Consider the following 19,105-nt stretch of genomic DNA (forward strand, 5'->3'; position numbering starts at 1 on the left):
TTATAGGAAGGGGAGAAAAGTCGCAGATACAGTCACATAGATGGGTTAACTCCAGGAAAGGTAAAAGAGGTAGTCTTCTGTGGCTATCTCCATTTCAACTGCAATTCATATGCGATTTTGGAGAATGTAGGGGGTGATCGATTCACAGGGGAACATAGCACGAACAGCCAAGTTTCTGGTATTCAGACTGGCTCTAATTCCCGGAGGGGTACTTCAGGTTCCAAAAGATCTATTGTGTTTGGGGACTCTCTAGTGCGAGGTACAGACAGATGTTTCTGTGGCCAGCAGCGAAAAATCAGAATGGTATGTTGCTTCCCTGGTGCCAGGATCATGGATGTCTTAGAAGGTGCAGAATGTTCTCAAGGGGAAGAGGACCCAGCAAGAGGTCATTGTCCACATTGGAACCAAAGACATAGGTAGGGAAAAGGTTGAGATTCCGAAGGGAGATAACACAGTGTCAGGCAGGAATTTAAAAAGGTGATCCTCGAGTGTAGTAATATCTGGATTACTCTCGGTGCTGCGAACTAGTGACGGTAGGAATAGGAGGACAGAGCAGATGAATGCATGGCTGAGGAGCTGGTGTACAGGAGAAGGATTCACATTTTTGGATCATTGGATTGCACCTAAACTGGAAGGGGACTAATATACTGGAAGGGAGATTTGCTCGAGCTGCTCGGGACGATTTAAACTAGTGAAGTGAGGGGGTAGCAGTGGAACCCAGGGAGATAGTGAGGAAAGAGATCAATCTGAGACTGGTACAGTTGAGAACAGAAGTCAGTCAAACAGTCGGAGCAGGCAGCGACAAGGTCAGACTAATAAATTAAACCGCACTTGTATCAATGCAAAGGGCCTAACAGGGAAGGCAGATGAACTCCAGACTTGGTTAGGAACATGGGACTGGGATATCATAGCAATTACAGAAACATGGCTCAGGGATGGGGACAGGATTGGCAGCTTAATGTTCCAGGATACAAATGCTTCAGGAAGGATAGAAAGGGAGGCAAGAGAGGAGGTAGAGAGGCGTTTTTGATAAGGGATAGCATTACAGCTGTACTGAGGGAGGATATTCCCGGAAATACATCCAGGGAAGTTATTTGGGTGGAACTGAAAAATAAGAAAGGGATGATCACCTTATTGGGATTGTATTGTAGACACCCTAACAGCCAGAGGGAAATTGAGAAACAAATTTGTAAGGTGATTTCAGTTATCTGTAAGAACAATAGGGTGGTTATGGTAGGGGATTTTAACTTTGCAAACATAGACTGGGACTGCCATAGTGTTAAGAGTTTAGAAGGAGTGGAATTTGTTCAGTGTGTACAAGAACATTTTCTGATTCAGTATGTGGGTGTATCTACTAGAGGAGGTGCAAAACTTGACCTACTCTTGGGAAATAAGGCCGGGCAGGTGACTGAGGTGTCAGCGGGGGAGCACTTTGGGACCAGCTACCATAATTCTATTAAATTTAAAATAGTGATGGAAAAAGATAGACTAGGTCTAAAAGTTGAAGTTCTAAACTGGAGAAAGGCCAATTTTGACAGTATTAGACAAGAGCTTTCAAAAGCTGATTGGGGGCAGATGTTCCAGGTAAAGGAACGGCTGGAAAATGGGAAGCCTTCAGAAATGAGATACCGAGGGTCCAGAGAAAGTATATTCCTGTTAGGGTAAAAGGAAAGGCTGGTAGATATAGGGAATGCTGGATGATTAAAGACATTGAGGGTTTGGTTAAGAAAAAGAAGGAAACATATGTAATGTATAGACAGGATAGATCGAGTGAATCCTTAGAAAAGTATAAAGGCAGTAGGAGTATACTTAAGAGGGAAATCAGGAGGTTAAAAAGGGGGCATGAGATAGCTTTGGCAAATAGAATTAAGGAGAATCCAAAGGGTTTTTACAAATATGTTAAGGACAAAAGGGTAACTAGGGAGAGAATAGGGCCCCTCAAAGATCAGCAAGGTGGCCTTTGTGTTGAGCCACAGAAAATGGGGGAAGATACTAAACAAGTATTTTGCATCACTACTTATTACGGAAAAGGACATGCAAGATATAGAATGTAGGGAAATAGATGACGACATTTTGGAAAATGTCCAAATTACAGAGGAGGAAGTACTGAATGTCTTGAAATGCATAGAGGTGGATAAATCCACAGGACCTGATCAGGTGTGGAAAGCTGCGGAAAGTGATTACTGGGTTTCTTGCTGAGATACTTATATCATCGATAGTCACAGGTGAGGTGCCAGAAGACTGGAGGTTGGCTAACGTGGTGCCACTGTTTAAGAAGAATGGCAAGGACAAGCCAGGGAACTATAGACCAGTGAGCCTGATTCGGTGGTGGGCAAGTTGTTGGAGGGATTCCAGATGGATGGGATGTACATGTATTTGGAAAGGCAAAGACTGATTAGGGATATACAACATGGCTTTGTGTGTGGGAAATCATGTCTCACAAACTTGATTGGCTTTTTTGAAGAAGTTACAAAGAGGATTGATGAGGGCAGAGCGATAGATGTGACCTATATGGACTTCAGTAAGGTGTTCGACAATGTTCCCACGGGAGACTGGTAAGCAAGGTTAGATCTCATAGAATACAGGGAGAACTAATCAATTAGATACAGAACTGGTTCAAAAGGTAGAAAGTGGTAGTAGAGGGTTATTTTTCAGACTGGAGGCCTGTGACCAGTGGAGTGCCACAAGGATCGGTGCTGGGTCCTCTACTTTTCGTCATTTATATAAATGACTTGGATATGAGCATAAGAGGTAGAGTTAGTAAGTTTGCAGATGACACCAAAATTGGAGGTGCAGCGGAGAGCGAAGGAGGTAATCTCAGATTACAATGAGATCTTGATCAGATGGACCAATGGGCTGAGTAGTGGCAGATGGAGTTTAATTCAGGTAAATGCGAGGTGCTGCATTTTGGGAAAGTAAATCTTAGCAGGACTTATACACTTAATGGTAAGGTCCTAGAGAGTGTTGACCTTGGAGAGCAGGTTCACAGCTCCTTGAAAGTGGAGTCGCAGGAAGATAAATAGTTAAGGCGGCATTTGGTATGCTTTCCTTTAATCGGTCAGAACATTTAATGTAGGAGTTGGAAGGTCATGTTGCAACTGTACAGGGCATTGGTTAGGCCATTGTTGGAATATTGTGTGCAATTCTGGTCTCCTTCCTATCGGAAAGATGTTGTGAAACTTGAAAGGGTTCAGAAAACATTTAAAAGGATGTTGCCAGGGTTGAAGGATTTGAGCTACAGGGAGAGGCTGAACAGGCTAGGACTGTTCTTCCTGGAGTGTCGGAGACTGATGGGTAACCTTATAGATGTTTACACAATTATGAGGGGCACGGAGAGGATAAATAGACAAAGTCTTTTCCCTGGGGTTGGGAAGTCCAGAACTAGAGGACATAGGTTGAGGATGAGAGCGGAAAGATATAAAAGGGACCACCTTTTCATGCAGAGGGTGGTACGTGTAGGGAATGAGCTGCCAGGGGATGTGGAGGAGGCTGGTACAATTGCAACATTTAAGAGGCATTTGGATGCGTATATGAGTAGGAAGGGTTTGGAGAGATATGGGCCAGGTGCTAGCAAGTGGGACTAGATTGGGTTGGGATAACTGGTCAGCATGGATGGGTTGGACCAAAAAGAGTCTATTTCCATGCTGTACATTTCGATGACTCTATGACAGTTAACTTTTAGTTTTTGTTAAAATTCTACACTGATTACCAATTTAGGATTGTCAATTTGGCCTGCAATTATTTGAAACTACATAAATTAACACACTGGACCTCGCTCTTGTGGACAATGACGAAGATGATCCAAGATTACAAAGAGATCTCGATCAATTGGGCTGGAGTTTGATTTGAATAATTGTGAGATATTGCATTTTGTAAAAACAAACAATTACAAGTAAAATGTTGGCCAGTGTAGTAGAACAGAGATGTCGGGGGTCAGGTATAGTTCTTTGAAGTTTGCATCACGTAGATGAGATGGTTTAGAAGACATTTAGCATGTTTGCCTTCATTGATTAGACCTTTGAATATCAGAGTTGGGATATATATTGAGGATATACCAGACGTTGGTGAGGCCTTTTGTGAAGTACTGTATCCAGTTCTGGTCACCCTGTTATGAAGGATATTATTAAGCAGGAGAAGGTTCAGAAGAGATTTACCAGGGTGTTTCCAGGAATGGAGAGTTTGAGTTATAAAGGGAGGTTAGATTGACTGGGACTTTTTTTCACTGGAATATAGGGTGTTGAGGTGTGACCTTATACAGATTTATAAAATCATGAGTGGTATAGATAAGGTGAATGGTAGGTGTCTTTTCCCTGGGGTGGGGAATTTCAAGACTAGGGGGCTTACTTTTAAGGTAAGAGGAGAAAAGATTTTAAAAAGACATGACAGTTTTTAACATAGAGAATGGTTTGTGTGCAGAATAACTTCCAGTGGCAATAGTACAGATACAACATTTAAAAGACATTTAGATAAATATATGAAAAGGAAATTTTAGATGGGCCAAGCACAGGAAGGTGGGTCTAATTTATTTTGGGATTATAGTTTGCATGGACTGGTTGGACAGAAAGGCCTGTTTCCATGCTATCTGACTATGATTGTAAACTATAGTGCTTTATTGTTTACAAATTGTCGGCATTAACTATTTACTTCACTTGAATTCCTACAAATAGACATAGAAGTGCCCTGTTGTGATGCAGTGGTAGTGTCCCTGCCCCTGGACCAAGAGACCTGGGTTCAAGTTACATCTACTCCATAGGTGTGTAATAACATCTCTGAACAGGTTGATTAGAAAAATAAGTTAAAGAATAAAAAAAACAGACAAATCTTATTTGTTTGATAGCAAAAAAAGATATAGGGTCAGATGTTATATAGCATTTGTGTGGGCAGAATTGAGGATCCATAAAGATAAAATCAAAACATAATGGGAGTTATATACAGGTCTCCAAACAGTAGTCAGAATATGGGGCACAAGATACACCAGGAGATAGTAAAGACATGTAAGAAAGGCAAGATTAGTGGTCATGGGGGATTTCAATATACAGATTGACTAGGAAAATTAGGTTGGCAGGGGATTGCATGAATAGGAATTTCTGGAATGTTATGAGATGGCTTTTTGGAGCAGCTTGTGGTGGAGCCCACCCGATTAGCCAGACTCCTTAGGTACAAGATAAACCTTTCCAATATCTGGAGCACTCCCAACAGATGACATAAATCTACGATGTTGAGCAAAAGACTTGGAAGTGACATGAAAGAATTTTTTTTTAGGCAACAAATGTCAATGGTGTAGTGGATAAATTCAACAGTAGCCTTCAAAAAGGAATTAGGAAAGTAGTTGCAAGAGAAAATTTGCAGGAAAATAGGCAAGTAGATAGGAAAGTGCCTTAGTTGGTTGTTCTTTCAAACAGACAGCCTCCAACTGGTTCAGCCAGCATCCTACACTGCTCTCGGTCTTCTATGATTCTAAATGAGTTGTGGATTCAACTTCTACAGTCTACAAAAGAATTTGATAAAACTGACAACTTTATGTACCTTTTGAGTAGATCTTTCAATGCATTTTGATACACCATTCAAATTATCAATTTTGTCAATGATCAATTATTCAATGTGTTTATTAGACATGGACAAAAATAATTATGACTTACCAAAATCACACAACTTTAACATATCACTGTAGCTGATTAAGAGGTTTTCTGGTTTGATGTCTGAAAAAAAGAACATTCCCATTATTAGTTAACTAGGGCTTGAAATAGGATCTCATCTGACAGACAGTTATGAAAAATGTTCTTCACCAAATTGAACTAGAGTTAATTTGTTTTCAGAGTGATGATGATACAAAATGGAATTCACAAGCGCTAGCTAACCTGCATATCCCTGAAATAATAACCTCGAGAAACCACTGCAAATTATTCCAAAGAACCAACAGCTGTCCATGATTTACTTGTCAACAAAAGACATCCTTCTCTACATTAATCTTTTTACACGTGGAAGTGCCAAGATCACTTGGTCTTGGTATGTGAATACTTTGCATCAAAGATAATAGAATGCATGCTGCAATTCATCACAGATTAACTATTGAACACGTCAACTCATGTCTCCTAGTCAATGACTACTGGATGAACAACAAGACACCTGAGAGCAGATTGTTCAGTATACATATTAGAGACCACAAGTTTGGTTGAGTTCAGAATGGAGGTGAAGTAGGACAAAAAAGTTTAAAATCTATTTGAAATATTCACCTTAAAGAAGCCTATTGCAGGGATCAGTTTGCATCTGACATGGAACTGAGCCACACAGATCGAGATGGCTTCATTTCAATAGACAATAGGTGCAGGAGTAGGTCATTCTGCCCTTCGAGCCTGCACCACCATTCAATATGATCATGGCTGTGCTATCATTTCCAGACTATGCTAAGTGTATTAACTTTAATTGATCGGTTATAGCACAGACACTGTCATTGACCTCAACAACCTGGGATCTAGGGGTAAAGTAAAGCAAAAGAATCAGCCTGAAATCCCATCCCAATTAATGTCTATTAAATCCTGCTAAAACATAAACCATTAGCTCATTGGTGGGTGTATCAATTCTCACTATGAAAACTGCTCTGCCATTCTGATAGATCATTATTGAAGTCATCTCGGCCTCAATTGATTCCAAGACGGTGGCAGAGCAGGGCTCCTGAACTTTCCTTTGTTCTTGCTTATTTCTCTTTTAATTTTAGTTCTTTATAGTCTTTTTTTCTCTCAACTCACCTTCTGGAGGGAACTCAGCTGTGGACGCAGTTCAACACAAGTTCAACAATTGACAAATTAATATACAATAACATTTGATATTTTGGTCATTGCAAAAGTAGCACAATGCTGAGTGAAATCACCTGGTCTTAGAAATCCTATGATAACAAGTTTAAGTATCAAGGTACAATTTTATTTTTTCAAGTAGAAAATAAATACTTTTAAAGTAGTTACCTCGATGTACAATGTCATTCTTGTGGCACCAGTGAATTGCTTTGATAAGTTGATAAATGTAATTTCGCACTTTTTCAGGTTGAACACCATTTGGCATCTCTTCAAGTAATTCAAGCATATTCTGAAAACCAAACAAACATAGTCTTTACATACCGCCATGAAGAGTGTTACTTCACACAGCAGTTAAACAAAAAAGTGCATTGTACTGAATTTAAAAATGCCGCTGTTGGTTTCTGCTTGCATTAGAAAAACATATCACAATGATTTTCTTAAAATGGGAAAGTCAAATCTTAGCTTTACAGTAGAAATTAATTCTTTTTTTTAACCAGAAATACATTAAAATATTTAAACGGGCACACTTTTATTCTAGGGCTGATCAAGAGAGTAAAATACATTAATTCATTCACTTGAGATCATGCATTCCAAATAATTGTTAAATCTCTAAAATATATCTTCCGCAGTTTTTCTCCTCAATATCAAAGCTATTTTTGGGCACTCCACTGAAAGCAGTGAATCAAACTGAGGTCCAATTACACACACACAAATTTGGCAGCAGTTTTTTTTTAAAAAGGCCATTTGTCACATCAGCCTTAAATGTGAGATATTAAGAAAACATGAGTGATCTCTTGCTCATCCCTGATTTTGTATAATTTTAACGTTGTCAGCAAGGCCTACAGTAGTCGAGAGCCAAAAGATAGGGAATTCAGTCTGAAAACCCTCCGGTCTCTCTCAAGATGGCTTTAAGATGTTTTGAAGGTGCTTGGTCAAACAACAGTCATCTGCCTGACCATTATGCAGGTCTTGACGTCAATTTTTAATTGATAATGCCCTCCCGGTGCCTACGACGTTTGTGAGCTGTTGCCAACCTTGTCTTCACCTGTGCACTGGTTGCACATTTCCAACACTGATTACTGGACAGTGATCATGACAGCAAGCTTGGGTTCTTTTTCTTATCTTATGCCCAAACTTATTCCAATCAGCCCTTCGGCTAACACCTCCTAGTAAATCAAAGATAGGAAATAGAACCTTTGAAGCCTTCACAGCTGAGCATGTCATGTAAGCTATTTACATTCTAATCAAGTGGAGAATATTTCCCATTTATAGATGCTGGAGAAGCCACCTCTGAAATCAGGCAGAAAAGTCTCTAACTTAGAAGCTGCTCTATTATCACTCACCTTCTCCACATACTCAAACACTAAATAAAGTTTTCCTCTTCTTCGAAAGGCCTCCTTAAGTTCAACAATATTTTCTTGTTTTAGAGTACGGAGCATTTTAAGCTCTCTTAAAGTTGTCTCCTTAACTTCCTCATTTTCTGGGGAAAAAATATTAATTATGAGATGCGATAACTTTATTTATCCTTCAGATATAGTAAAAGATTACACTTTATTAAACATAGTGCTAATTAGTTGTTCAAAATTTTTGCCTGAAAGTGAACCAACATAAATTTTTTTGACTTCTTCAAAAGTTGATTTTTTTTCCATTGAGAATAGAAAAGGAATTATAAGGCTTTAAATGCCAACATCAAGTCAGTCCGACACGAATTACAATACTTTACATAAGTTTTATCTTTCGTGTATTGACCCCCTATGTTTCCAGAAATGCTGGGTTCTTGATTAGTGATGAAGAGATTGACCGAATTTACCTTGCAATTCATGCTTGATGCTCATACATGTAAGGTTCTCCAACTGCTTTTCATAATGGATCATTTCAACTCAGGTGCACAGTAACATTTTTCCAAAGAACACGTGGATTAAACAAACAAACAGTCAGTCAACTTATTTCATAATTTGTTCACTTTTAAGGGTTAATAATTGGATTGATGGAGATTTGCTGGTGCTCAAAATAGTAAAATATAGCAGACCTGTTTCTCAAATAATTATTTTACTGAATCATAATTTCTCTGAAAAGACCTGTAACCTCCCTGGCATCAGAAAACTGATCAAAGTAATTTAGCAATCTTTACGATCCTGCTAACTTTCAGATTTGCTTTACCTAAACCAGATGAATCCATACAAATTAATAATATAACAATACAAACAAACCCAATCTGCTCTTCTCTGAGCTGCAATCAAGGATTTAAGGTAAGTGGTATTAGAAAAAAAAATCTAAGACTCAGGAAATAGATAAAAACTCTATAATTAGATTCTGTGTTCTCCAATTATTTCACCAGATGGTATTCCACTCCAAGGATCAAAAAAGTTATCTCCCTTACGACAATATTTCTCCTGATAGTCACTTCAAATATCGGGCCTCTAATAACATATCAGAATGAAAACAAGCTTAAAAAATATAAGGAATAAGGACTGAACATAAAAAGGTCCTTAAATGTAGACAAGATACCTCAAAACAACCAATCCAATCATATCAAATTTCTGGCTCAAATGCATGGCCAACCAAAACTTTTGATGTGTTGTTGCCTTCAACTCAGAATGGCATGTGACACATTCTCTCGGGAACTCATTTATCAACCCCTACCTCTGAGTGCTACAAATGAACCATAAATCACAACCAGCTCAACAAAGCAATTCTCCAAACTCAGGCAACATCTCTAACCAACAGGTAACCAGCTTTACCCCAACTGCAAAGGCATCATTCAGTATCATATGGTGATGGTTTGTAACGTGTCGTCAACTCTGTGTGAAGCATCTGCTACTGTGGTTCAGGAGCCCCACTCTGACATGACAGTCTTTGTGATATTTGCTGCAGAGGTATATTGTGGGCTGAGATGATGTGTGATTTGGTGGTCTTTTTTCTTCCCCTCAGAGTGATCTCCTTGGCCAGTTGAGCTTTGCATTGTGGGCAGCACGGTGGCACAGTGGTTAGCACTGCTGCCTCACAGCGCCAGAGACCTGGATTCAATTCCCGCTTCAGGTGACTGACTGTGTGGAGTTTGCACGTTCTCCCCGTGTCTGCGTGGGTTTCCTTCAGGTGCTCCAGTTTCCTCCCACAGTCCAAAGATGTGCGGGTCAGGTGAATTGGCCATGCTAAATTGCCTCTAGTGTTAGATAAGGCGTAAATGTAGGGGTATGGGTGGGCTACGTTTCGGCGGGTCGGTGTGGGCTTGTTGGGCCGAAGGGCCTGTTTCCACACTGTAAATAGTCTAATCTAATCTAATTTCTGCTCACCACTTCCAATGCCCTTCCAAATCAGCCTCAAAATACTATGGCTTTCAATCCAAATATTCTGATAGAGGTGTGGACACCCAGTACAGAATATCTTTAGGTATTTGGTCATCATCCATTCAATGAACACAGTTGTCAGTACAGATGCTGTCGCTTTCATAATGAGTGCATCCTGATGGAATTAGTGTACTCCAGGACCTCCAAGTTGGTGACCCTGCTCTGGCAAGAAATATCTGAAAGCCTCAGACTGGAAACTGCACATCCCGTTTTCTCTCTCCTCCCCTCCTGGCACATTCTCCTACCATAGAGTCAGAGTCATAGAGATGCACAGCATGGAAACAGACTCTTTGGTCCAACCCATCCATGCCGACCAGATATCCCAACCCAATCTAGTCTCAACTGTCAGCGCCCGGCCCATATCCCTCCAAACCCTTCCTATTCACATACCCATCCAAATGCCTCTTAAATGTTGCAATTTTACCAGCCTCACCACATCCTCTGGCAGCTCATTCCATACACGTACCACCCTCTGCGTGAAAAAGTTGCCCCTTAGGTCCCTTTTATATCTTTCCCCTCTCACCCTCAACCTATGCCTTCTAGTTCTGGACTCCCCTGCCCCAGGGAAAAGACTTTGTCTATTTATCCTATCCATGCCCCTCATAATTTTGTGAACCTCTATAAGGTCACCCCTCAGCCTCCGACGCTCCAGGGAAAACAGCCCCAGCCTGTTCAGCCTCTCCCTAATCCTCCCTAAAGCTCAAATCCTCCAACCCTGGCAACATTCTTGTAAATCTTTTCTGAACCCTTTCAAGTTTCACAACATCTTTCCGATAGGAAGGAGACCAGAATTGCACGCAATATTCCAACAGTGGCCTAACCAATGTCCTGTACAGCCGCAACATGACCTCCCAACTCCTGTACTCAATACTCTGACCAATAAAGGAAAGCATACCAAATGCGTTCTTCACTATCCTATCTACCTGCGACTCCACTTTCAAGGAGCTATGAACCTGCACTCCAAGGTCTCTTTGTTCAGCAATACTCCCTAGGAATTGCAAAGCCTGTGCCCATACAGCCTTCCACATCCATCAAAGTTTCACCTGCACTTCCACACGCCATTTAGATTAGATTCCCTACAGTGTGGAAACAGGCCCTTGGGCCCAACCAGTCCACACCGACCCTCCGAAGAATAACCCAACCTGACCCATTTCCCCTCTGACTAATGCACCTAAGATTTTGGACAATTTAGCATGGCCAATTCAGCTGACTTGCACATCTTTGGACTGTCGGAGGAAACCGGAGCACCCGGAGGAAACTCACACAGACACGGGGAGTATGTGCAAACCCCATACAGACAGTCGCCCGAAGATGGAATCGAACCTGGGACCTTGGTGCTGTGAGGCAGCAGAGTTAACCATTGAACCACCGTGCCACCCAAGTGATAGATGACAAGTGAGGTTTTGTATTTGAAGTTCATTGAGCCAAGGACTGCAACACAAGAATTGAGAGTGATGTCAAAATTGATTTGAGTCTTAACTGATAGTAAATTGAAAATTTTTGTACTCTTTGTATAATACCATTTTGCTGTTCACTAATCCCGATTCAGGATTTACTGTATTCATTGCTCCCAATGCAGTCTCCTCTACATCGGGGAGACAGGATGCCTACTCGCAGAGTGCTTCCAAGAACATCTCCAGAACACCAATCAACCCTACCATGCCTCGGCGGAACACTAACTCCCCCTCCCACTCTGCTGAGGACACGCAGGTCCTGGGCCTCCTCCATCACACTCCCTTACCATCCAACAACTGGAGGAAGAATGTTTGGCATCAATGTGGATTTCACCAGTTTCCTCATTTTCCCTCTCCCCATCTCAGCGCAGTTCCAACCTTCTAGCTCAGCACCGTCCCATATGTCCATCCTGCTTCCCACCTATTCACTCCACCCTCCCTTCTCAGCTTTACCCCAACCTCCATCCATCTATTGCACTCTCAGCTACCTCCTCCCCCCTCCCATTTATCATTGCAGAAGCTCCCAGCCTCATTCCTGATGAAGGGCTTTTGCCCGAAACATCGATTTTCTGCTCTTCGAATGCTGCCTGACCTGTTGTGCTTTTCCAGCACTACACTCTTATCCCTTTCTCCTACCTAGCGCAATTGTTCAGGTCTCATTGTACTGTAGAGCATGTGCAGAGGACATAGGTTTAAGAGACTGGCGCCATGGCATTCTTATTCATATTGCCATTGTTCTTGAATCTCTTGAAAATGTGTTCCTTTGTACAGAATGCACATGTGATAACATCAGCATGAAGCAATTCACTGAAGAATCAGTAGACTGACAAGGTCAACTTTCATGAATGCTTTTCTCATGATGCTCAATAGGGAGATTAATCCAAGTTATTGCAATCACCACAATAGTCATTGTTGGTGTACGAATCAAAATTCCTACATCACACTATGGAGTTCACTCTCCCTCTAGCAGACCAGAGATTTCTACAGAGCTTCTGGAATGCTGATGTCTGGAATGCAAGATCGATGTCTAACTATTTCTTCAACTACTGTACTGTACTCTGTGATGACCTCCCTGCCTTGGTTTTCAACTGAGTCATTTTCTTTGCTAATGAACCCATTGCCTTTTTGGTCTCCCAGCATTATGTAGTTGGGCATCGAAGTATTCATGCAAAGTTGTAACCAATTAGCATACCACTAAACAGTCTGTTGGGATTCTATTTCAAATGGCCCTTCATACTCTCAGAAACTTCTTTGCTCAGTCCTCTCCTGTAATTAATGAACGCAAACAGCTTGGCATCAAGTGATATTAACCTCAAAATATTCAAATGTTTTTCAATCTTGCTTCCTATATTTTGAGAGTGCTAGTTGGTGTCTAGAAGGATGTTCCATTTCAATTGAGCGCTTTGTATGGGAATGCCAGAAATCATCTATTCAACGGAGTTGAGAAAATGCTTCATCCTAGGTAGGTAGTGTGGTTGATGTATATATCATGGTGTTCATTTCTACTTTGAAGGCAAAACCTTCAAGGGTTGTATTCTATCTCTGGTGCACTCTAGGTAGTGATCATCTTCCATCATCACTGTGATAGCTGTGCATTGAGAATACTGCAGAGTGTCTGGTGATGATTAGATCCAGTTGGTGCTAATGCCAAAATCACAGATGTCTGTGGGATTCTACGCAGCATGATTTGGTCTCAGATGATACCAGGCAAACAAAATTCAAGGTAGAATCAAACCACAAGTAGGTCTCTGTCCAATTTTAATGATCTCTGCCAGGTAGTGATGTGCAAAACAGAATGGCCACATCTCATCATAAGCACCCAGTAGTGTAGCACAATTCCAACATTCAATATGATTATAACTGATCGAACGATTCTGCATTCCTATCTATCCATGATACCATCATCCCTATTGAGCATCTACCTAAATCAGGCTTGAAAACAGTCAAGGACTCTGCTTTCACCACCTTTTGAGGCAGTTGGAATGAATCACCCTACCCTCTTACACTTTGTATGACCTAAGTTATTCTTTATTTCTGGTATGTAATTTGTTCTATCTATTGCTCCTTCTATCTTACAATTAAGAGGGATAATAAATGTTGATTCAAAATCTCTGCTATTTTTCACTCCCCATAATTTCTCTTTCTGCTTCTAAGGACCAGCTTTTACTATGGCCGCATTATCTTCTTTTTTTAAGTACCTGTATCTGCAAAAGCATTTACAATTTATTTTCTTATTCTTGGAATATGTTCAATCTATGCTTCATTTGGCAAGATAGGAAAGCTCATAAAGAAACAAAGAGATGGAGAATTAAGCAAAACATTATCATGAATAAAGAATTTATTATTACTGAAATGATTTAATATCATGTGGCAATTAATATGAAGTTACACGTGAAAGTTTATGCACAACTATACACCATGATAAAGATACACAAGAAATATTTTCTCTGATCAACTCATTTTGTAGTCATCGTCAACTGTAGAATTTTACACTGCCATTAAGCAGGACAGTAATGTGTCCTTTGTGATACACTCCTACAGTTTGCACATACCTTCACTGTCCTTGAACTTCTTGATAGCCACAATTTCATTGGTTTCCTACAACAAATGATAATACAAATTATCAAAAATAAATTCCCAAGACTGTAGTTTTAACCCATTAGCAATAACTGATATCTGAATGCAGTGGGCAAGATTGTCAAACAAAAGTTAAGCTACTTTCATAACATTGAAAGTGATTCTACCAGTTAACTAATGAGCAAGCACAAACTATTGCAAAAACAAGCCAAAGCATGTTTTAAGCTTTAGCTTTGTCAATTATGGCTCAGCAACCAGATATGGTTGATGGCACGTATGCCTCAGAATGACAAACTCACTCCAATTAGCCTGCAGGCCTGGCTTCAAAAGCAAACAAAGCTTGCCTGTTCTATTCCTTCCTTTTTAACCCAAGCTATCCAAAGTCCTTCAGTCACTTTTAGCTTGAAATTGGCAAAAGAATAAATTAGAATAAATGAAAAATCAGCAACAGTTCAGCATTATAAAGCTGCACTAAGTTAGTTATATCTTTGATAGATATTAATACATTGTACTGACATACCAATATTTTAACTGCAAAATTGCAAAACATGTTGAAGTGCAATAACATCTGATGAGCATATGTAGTGAGTTGCCCACTTATTTTCAAAACTCAATTGGATATTCAACAAGAGAGAAAAATAATGCAAGGCCAGGGGAAGAAGATTGGGATTCACTGAGCAGCTCTTCGAGAGGTAGCATGAACACAAAGGCCAAATAATTGATCTGGACTGCTACTATTATAATTCCAAGATTCTGTTTGAATTGGGCCAATTTTGGATCAGAAGGCATCAAATTATAGATTCCCTACAAGGTGGAAGCAGGCCCTTCGGCCCAACAAGTCCACACCAACCTCTCCAAACAGTAACCCACCCGGACCAATTCTTTATGACCAATTTTCAATCCTTCTGAAACGCTGTCTGGCTGTGGATCATAGAATCAAAAAGTGGCTTCCCAGTATATCAATGTAGGGGGAGAAATCTAAATTTTGTTGCCTTCCAGCCTCAGTTCAGGACCGAGTAAACTGCTGAATCAGAATAAAGAGAGATTGGTATGCTCAATACTGATTCAACCTGCCTAAAATGGCAACAGGTCCATCTGGCATTAACACTCATGTACATAATAATTTCAAAAAAATTTATTTATCTGCATTAGATGTATGCTTGAGATACCCACATTTACATGGCTTAAGCAAGCAATAACTAATCCTTTTGAGGACTGATTAAAATCACAACAGCAGTTTTAACTCTTCTTCCATAAAGTCAGTAAAAGTTTGATTCAAGAACCAGGCTTCATGGGTCAAAAATAGAAGGAAATAGATGGAGGAGGTACAGTTTACAAGGAAACAACTTCTAAACACAGTTGTTCAGGTACTTATTTAATGTTTTGGAATATGAATAGAACATACACAAGATTGAAAATCAAAAATAGAATGTTGAGATGACCAACAGTATCCTTAGCAACTGGTAACAGCAATGGATGCTAAAATTCCTAAAAGCATCATTCACTTTTGCAATCACTCATAGCCTACATCTACCTTGTTCTCAAAATTCACAAACTGCACTGCTCTGGAAAACCCATCATTTTCAGCTTGTTACTGTAGAACTCAATTTATTTTGTTTTATCTTAACTCTATTTTCCCCCTTTGATCAGTCTCGCAATGTATATTCATGATTCTTCTGAACCTCAGTCATTTCACCAGATTTGGAAACCCGGTCTTGACCACCAGCTCTTCACCAGGACAGCTTGACAGCTATTCACTTATTTCATGAACGCAGACCTCAATAGTTCCCATCAATCACAAGCTTCCTCTACCTAGCTGAGTTTATTATCCTTTAATTGAATCACAGACTGATGTTGTTGTGGCAGGAGGCCATTCAGCCTGTTGTACCCATAGCACTTTGGATTTAGATCTTCAGTCTTGGGTGAAAGTAGTGTTCTGGAATTGAAGGCACGTACTTTGCCTTTGGGAGAGCGTGAATGCTGTTCTGCGCTGAGAGGTTACAAGAGCAGTCTCAGAGTGTATTGGAAAATTGAAAATATGTAGCATTTGGCTATGAAATAGATATGACTTTGTTGCGGTTTTGACAATAATTCAAATTTAACCAGTTTAAATTATGCTCCAGAATATGAAAACCCAATAGAGTTTGAATTTATGGTTTTGCCAACATTGGATAGTCTCATGAGATGTGACATCTGCAATCCTTACACGGGCATTCCAGAAAAATGTTTGTGTTCAGCGAAAGGTGAATGGTTGTACAACTCAATTTCCTTAATTTGTTTACAATAGCAATTCTAAGATAGTGATAATTAGTGATAAGGTCAGTTTGAAGGCATTTCACAGCATAATACAGAAGATGGCTGGAGCTAAGTGAGGTTCTCCGATTTTAATTTGGTATCTATTGAAAGGGTTAGTTGAGTTCTGAACATCTTGTGGTTTACGGCTCACTGAAAGTAGCTAGTCAAAGTAAATGCCAGTTAGGTAGACCTGCACTATAGTCAGAGTAAAACAAAACACTTAATTGTTTATTGTGTGCAATGCAGGTGAAGTTTAGTCTCAGTTTTGAATTTTGTGAAGAAACAGAAGATGGAAACCTTGGCTTGGTAAGAAATAAATATGAATAAATTACACTTAGTTTTAAAATATATTTTAAAAATGGCAAAACAATAAATTCAAACTCAATTGGTTAAATTCGAACAGTTGTCAAAAAAAAAACAGCAACCAACTCAGGTATCTATTTCACAGCCAAATGTAACATATTTTCAATTTTTCAGTTCACTGACACTGCTCTTATGCTCTCAGTGCAGAACAGCATTCACTCTCACAAAGGTACAGTATACGTCTTCAACTTCATGATAGTAGGAAGCAGTACCAATACAATAATGAACGGTCCAGAAATAGATTTGCAGTAGTTCCTCTCCTAACAAGGATAAGAAGCCTCCTCCACCTGTTAAACCTTACTATTCTTTAGTTGAACAATTTTTCATTTAACTTGTCTCACTTACTTCAAATAAAAAATGGGACTCCGAGTACTGAAATGGGCACAATTTATAACTGTCCTTATGAGAGTTATATGAAATATTGCTTCCTATCCTTCTCAGTAGGAGAGGGACTACTGCAACTCTATTTCTAGATCATTCATTACTAGATCGGTACTACTTCCTGCTTTCACCCAAAAGTGAAAATCTAAATCCAAAACAGTGCAGGCACGATAGGCTGAATGGCCTCCTGCCACATTATCATAATTCTGTGAAAACTGAGAAATTATTCAACTTGGCTTCCAATATCCATGGTTCTTTCAGTTTTCTCAATTCGTCTTTAACACTTCATTTCCTTGACATTTTGTCCTCCATTTCCAGGGACAGGTTGTCTACTAATACTCATAATAAGGCCACTGACTCTCAGGTATCTCAACTTCTTCACAACTAGTTTTCTACAAAGATCCATTCCATTTCTCCAGGTTCTCTCTCTCTGTTGTATTTGTTTCACTGATGCCTCAGTCTACAATGATGCTTTTGGAGGTGTCTCAACTGACAATCCCTCTGTCAGTAGTTTTCAAGGCCATCAATTACGTTGGACTTAATTTGCACACTTTTGCCCTTTCCCCTTCCTTCCACTCAGCTCAGAATCACAATAAGGTCTTCTTTGTCCTCAGTTTCAACCCTTCAACCTCTATATTTGAAAGGTCACATTCTGCCAACTCCAGTATAATACCACCACCATACACCTGGCCAAAGAAACACTGACTGAACTACAAGACAAACCAAGGACATAAACACCAGACAGCACTAATGTAATCAGCAAGGTCAACATCAAGCTAGTAGACCTATGCCTCACTATGCACTTCACCTTCAATGACAAGACCAACAAACAAATCACTGAACACCCATGGGATCACCAATACTAGGCTTCTTAGCAAAAGCAGTAATGTAGAGACTTAAACAAACAGCCCTCCCCACAATCCAACAGAAACTTCGGGTCCAATACACGGATGACATCTTTGTCATCACAAAGCAGAACAAATTAGAGGAAACTTGCAACATTATCAGAAACATCCTTACTGACATAAATTTCACAAAACAGGAGGAGAACAACAACACTCCCCTTCCTATTTGTCACAGGTAATGGAGAACTGGAGACCAGCATCCACAAGAAATCAACACACAGAGACCAGAAACTTAACTACAGAAGGACTCATCACAACACCCACAAATGGAGCTGCATCAGGACATTATTTAAATGGGCCACAACACACTGCAACACACAGGAACTAGGAACAGAAGAAAAATACCTAGTATTTTCAAGAAGAACGGGTATGCAATAAATACAGTTATAGCCCATTCTTAAACAACAAACCCAAACAAGTAGACACAACATGCCCAGAAACTCTAGCCACACTACCACACATCAAAGACATTTTGGAGTTGACCACCAGACTACTCCGACTCCTTGGCATTATGGTAGTCCACAACCCTACCAACTAACTAAAACAGCTACTGATGAATCTAAAGGATCCTATACCAACAACCAGCAAAATAAATGTCATTTACAAAATACCATGCAAGGACTGCAGAAAACACTACATCAAACAGTCAGGCATAAAACTAGCCACCAGGCTACATGAACAGCAACTAGCTACCAAAACACATGACCCATGATCATTCGGGTCCTTACACACAGATGAAGGAGGACACCACTTTGACTGGGACAACACATCCATCCTAGGAAAGGCTAAACAGAGACACGCACAGGAATTCCTCGACGCCTGACATTCAAACTGGAACTCAATAGATAAACACACCCACTCGGACCCCACTTACCAACCTCTGAGAACAACCTGAAATGATACCATCCACCTGAAGAGACTAAGGCACATAAATAGAAAGTGGGACAGAACGTCAGTGCTTCACCAGAGGCTCACTGATGGTTCCCTAGCAT

The 19,105-nt window shown here is 40.1% G+C and overlaps 1 protein-coding gene across 8 annotated transcripts in view; it reads right to left on the bottom strand.

Annotated features, from left to right (window-relative positions):
* The window catches only part of cdkl5 (cyclin dependent kinase like 5), a 150,055-nt gene that overhangs the window by 69,952 nt on the left and 60,998 nt on the right, over positions 1-19,105 (bottom strand). For 7 of the 8 annotated variants that reach the window (XM_060833442.1, XM_060833446.1, XM_060833445.1 and 4 more), the window contains exons 4-7: positions 14,145-14,190; positions 8,135-8,271; positions 6,960-7,080; positions 5,640-5,699 (exon numbers count right to left, since the gene is read on the bottom strand). In XM_060833442.1, the coding sequence (XP_060689425.1) occupies positions 5,640-5,699; positions 6,960-7,080; positions 8,135-8,271; positions 14,145-14,190 (364 nt within the window). Of the gene's footprint in view, positions 1-5,639; positions 5,700-6,959; positions 7,081-8,134; positions 8,272-8,601; positions 8,688-14,144; positions 14,191-19,105 lie in introns of those variants that run through there. The other variant, XM_060833444.1, reaches the window with a different exon arrangement.

This window comes from Hemiscyllium ocellatum, chromosome 12 (genome assembly GCF_020745735.1).
Source record: "Hemiscyllium ocellatum isolate sHemOce1 chromosome 12, sHemOce1.pat.X.cur, whole genome shotgun sequence".
Taxonomy (NCBI): Eukaryota; Metazoa; Chordata; class Chondrichthyes; order Orectolobiformes; family Hemiscylliidae; genus Hemiscyllium; species Hemiscyllium ocellatum.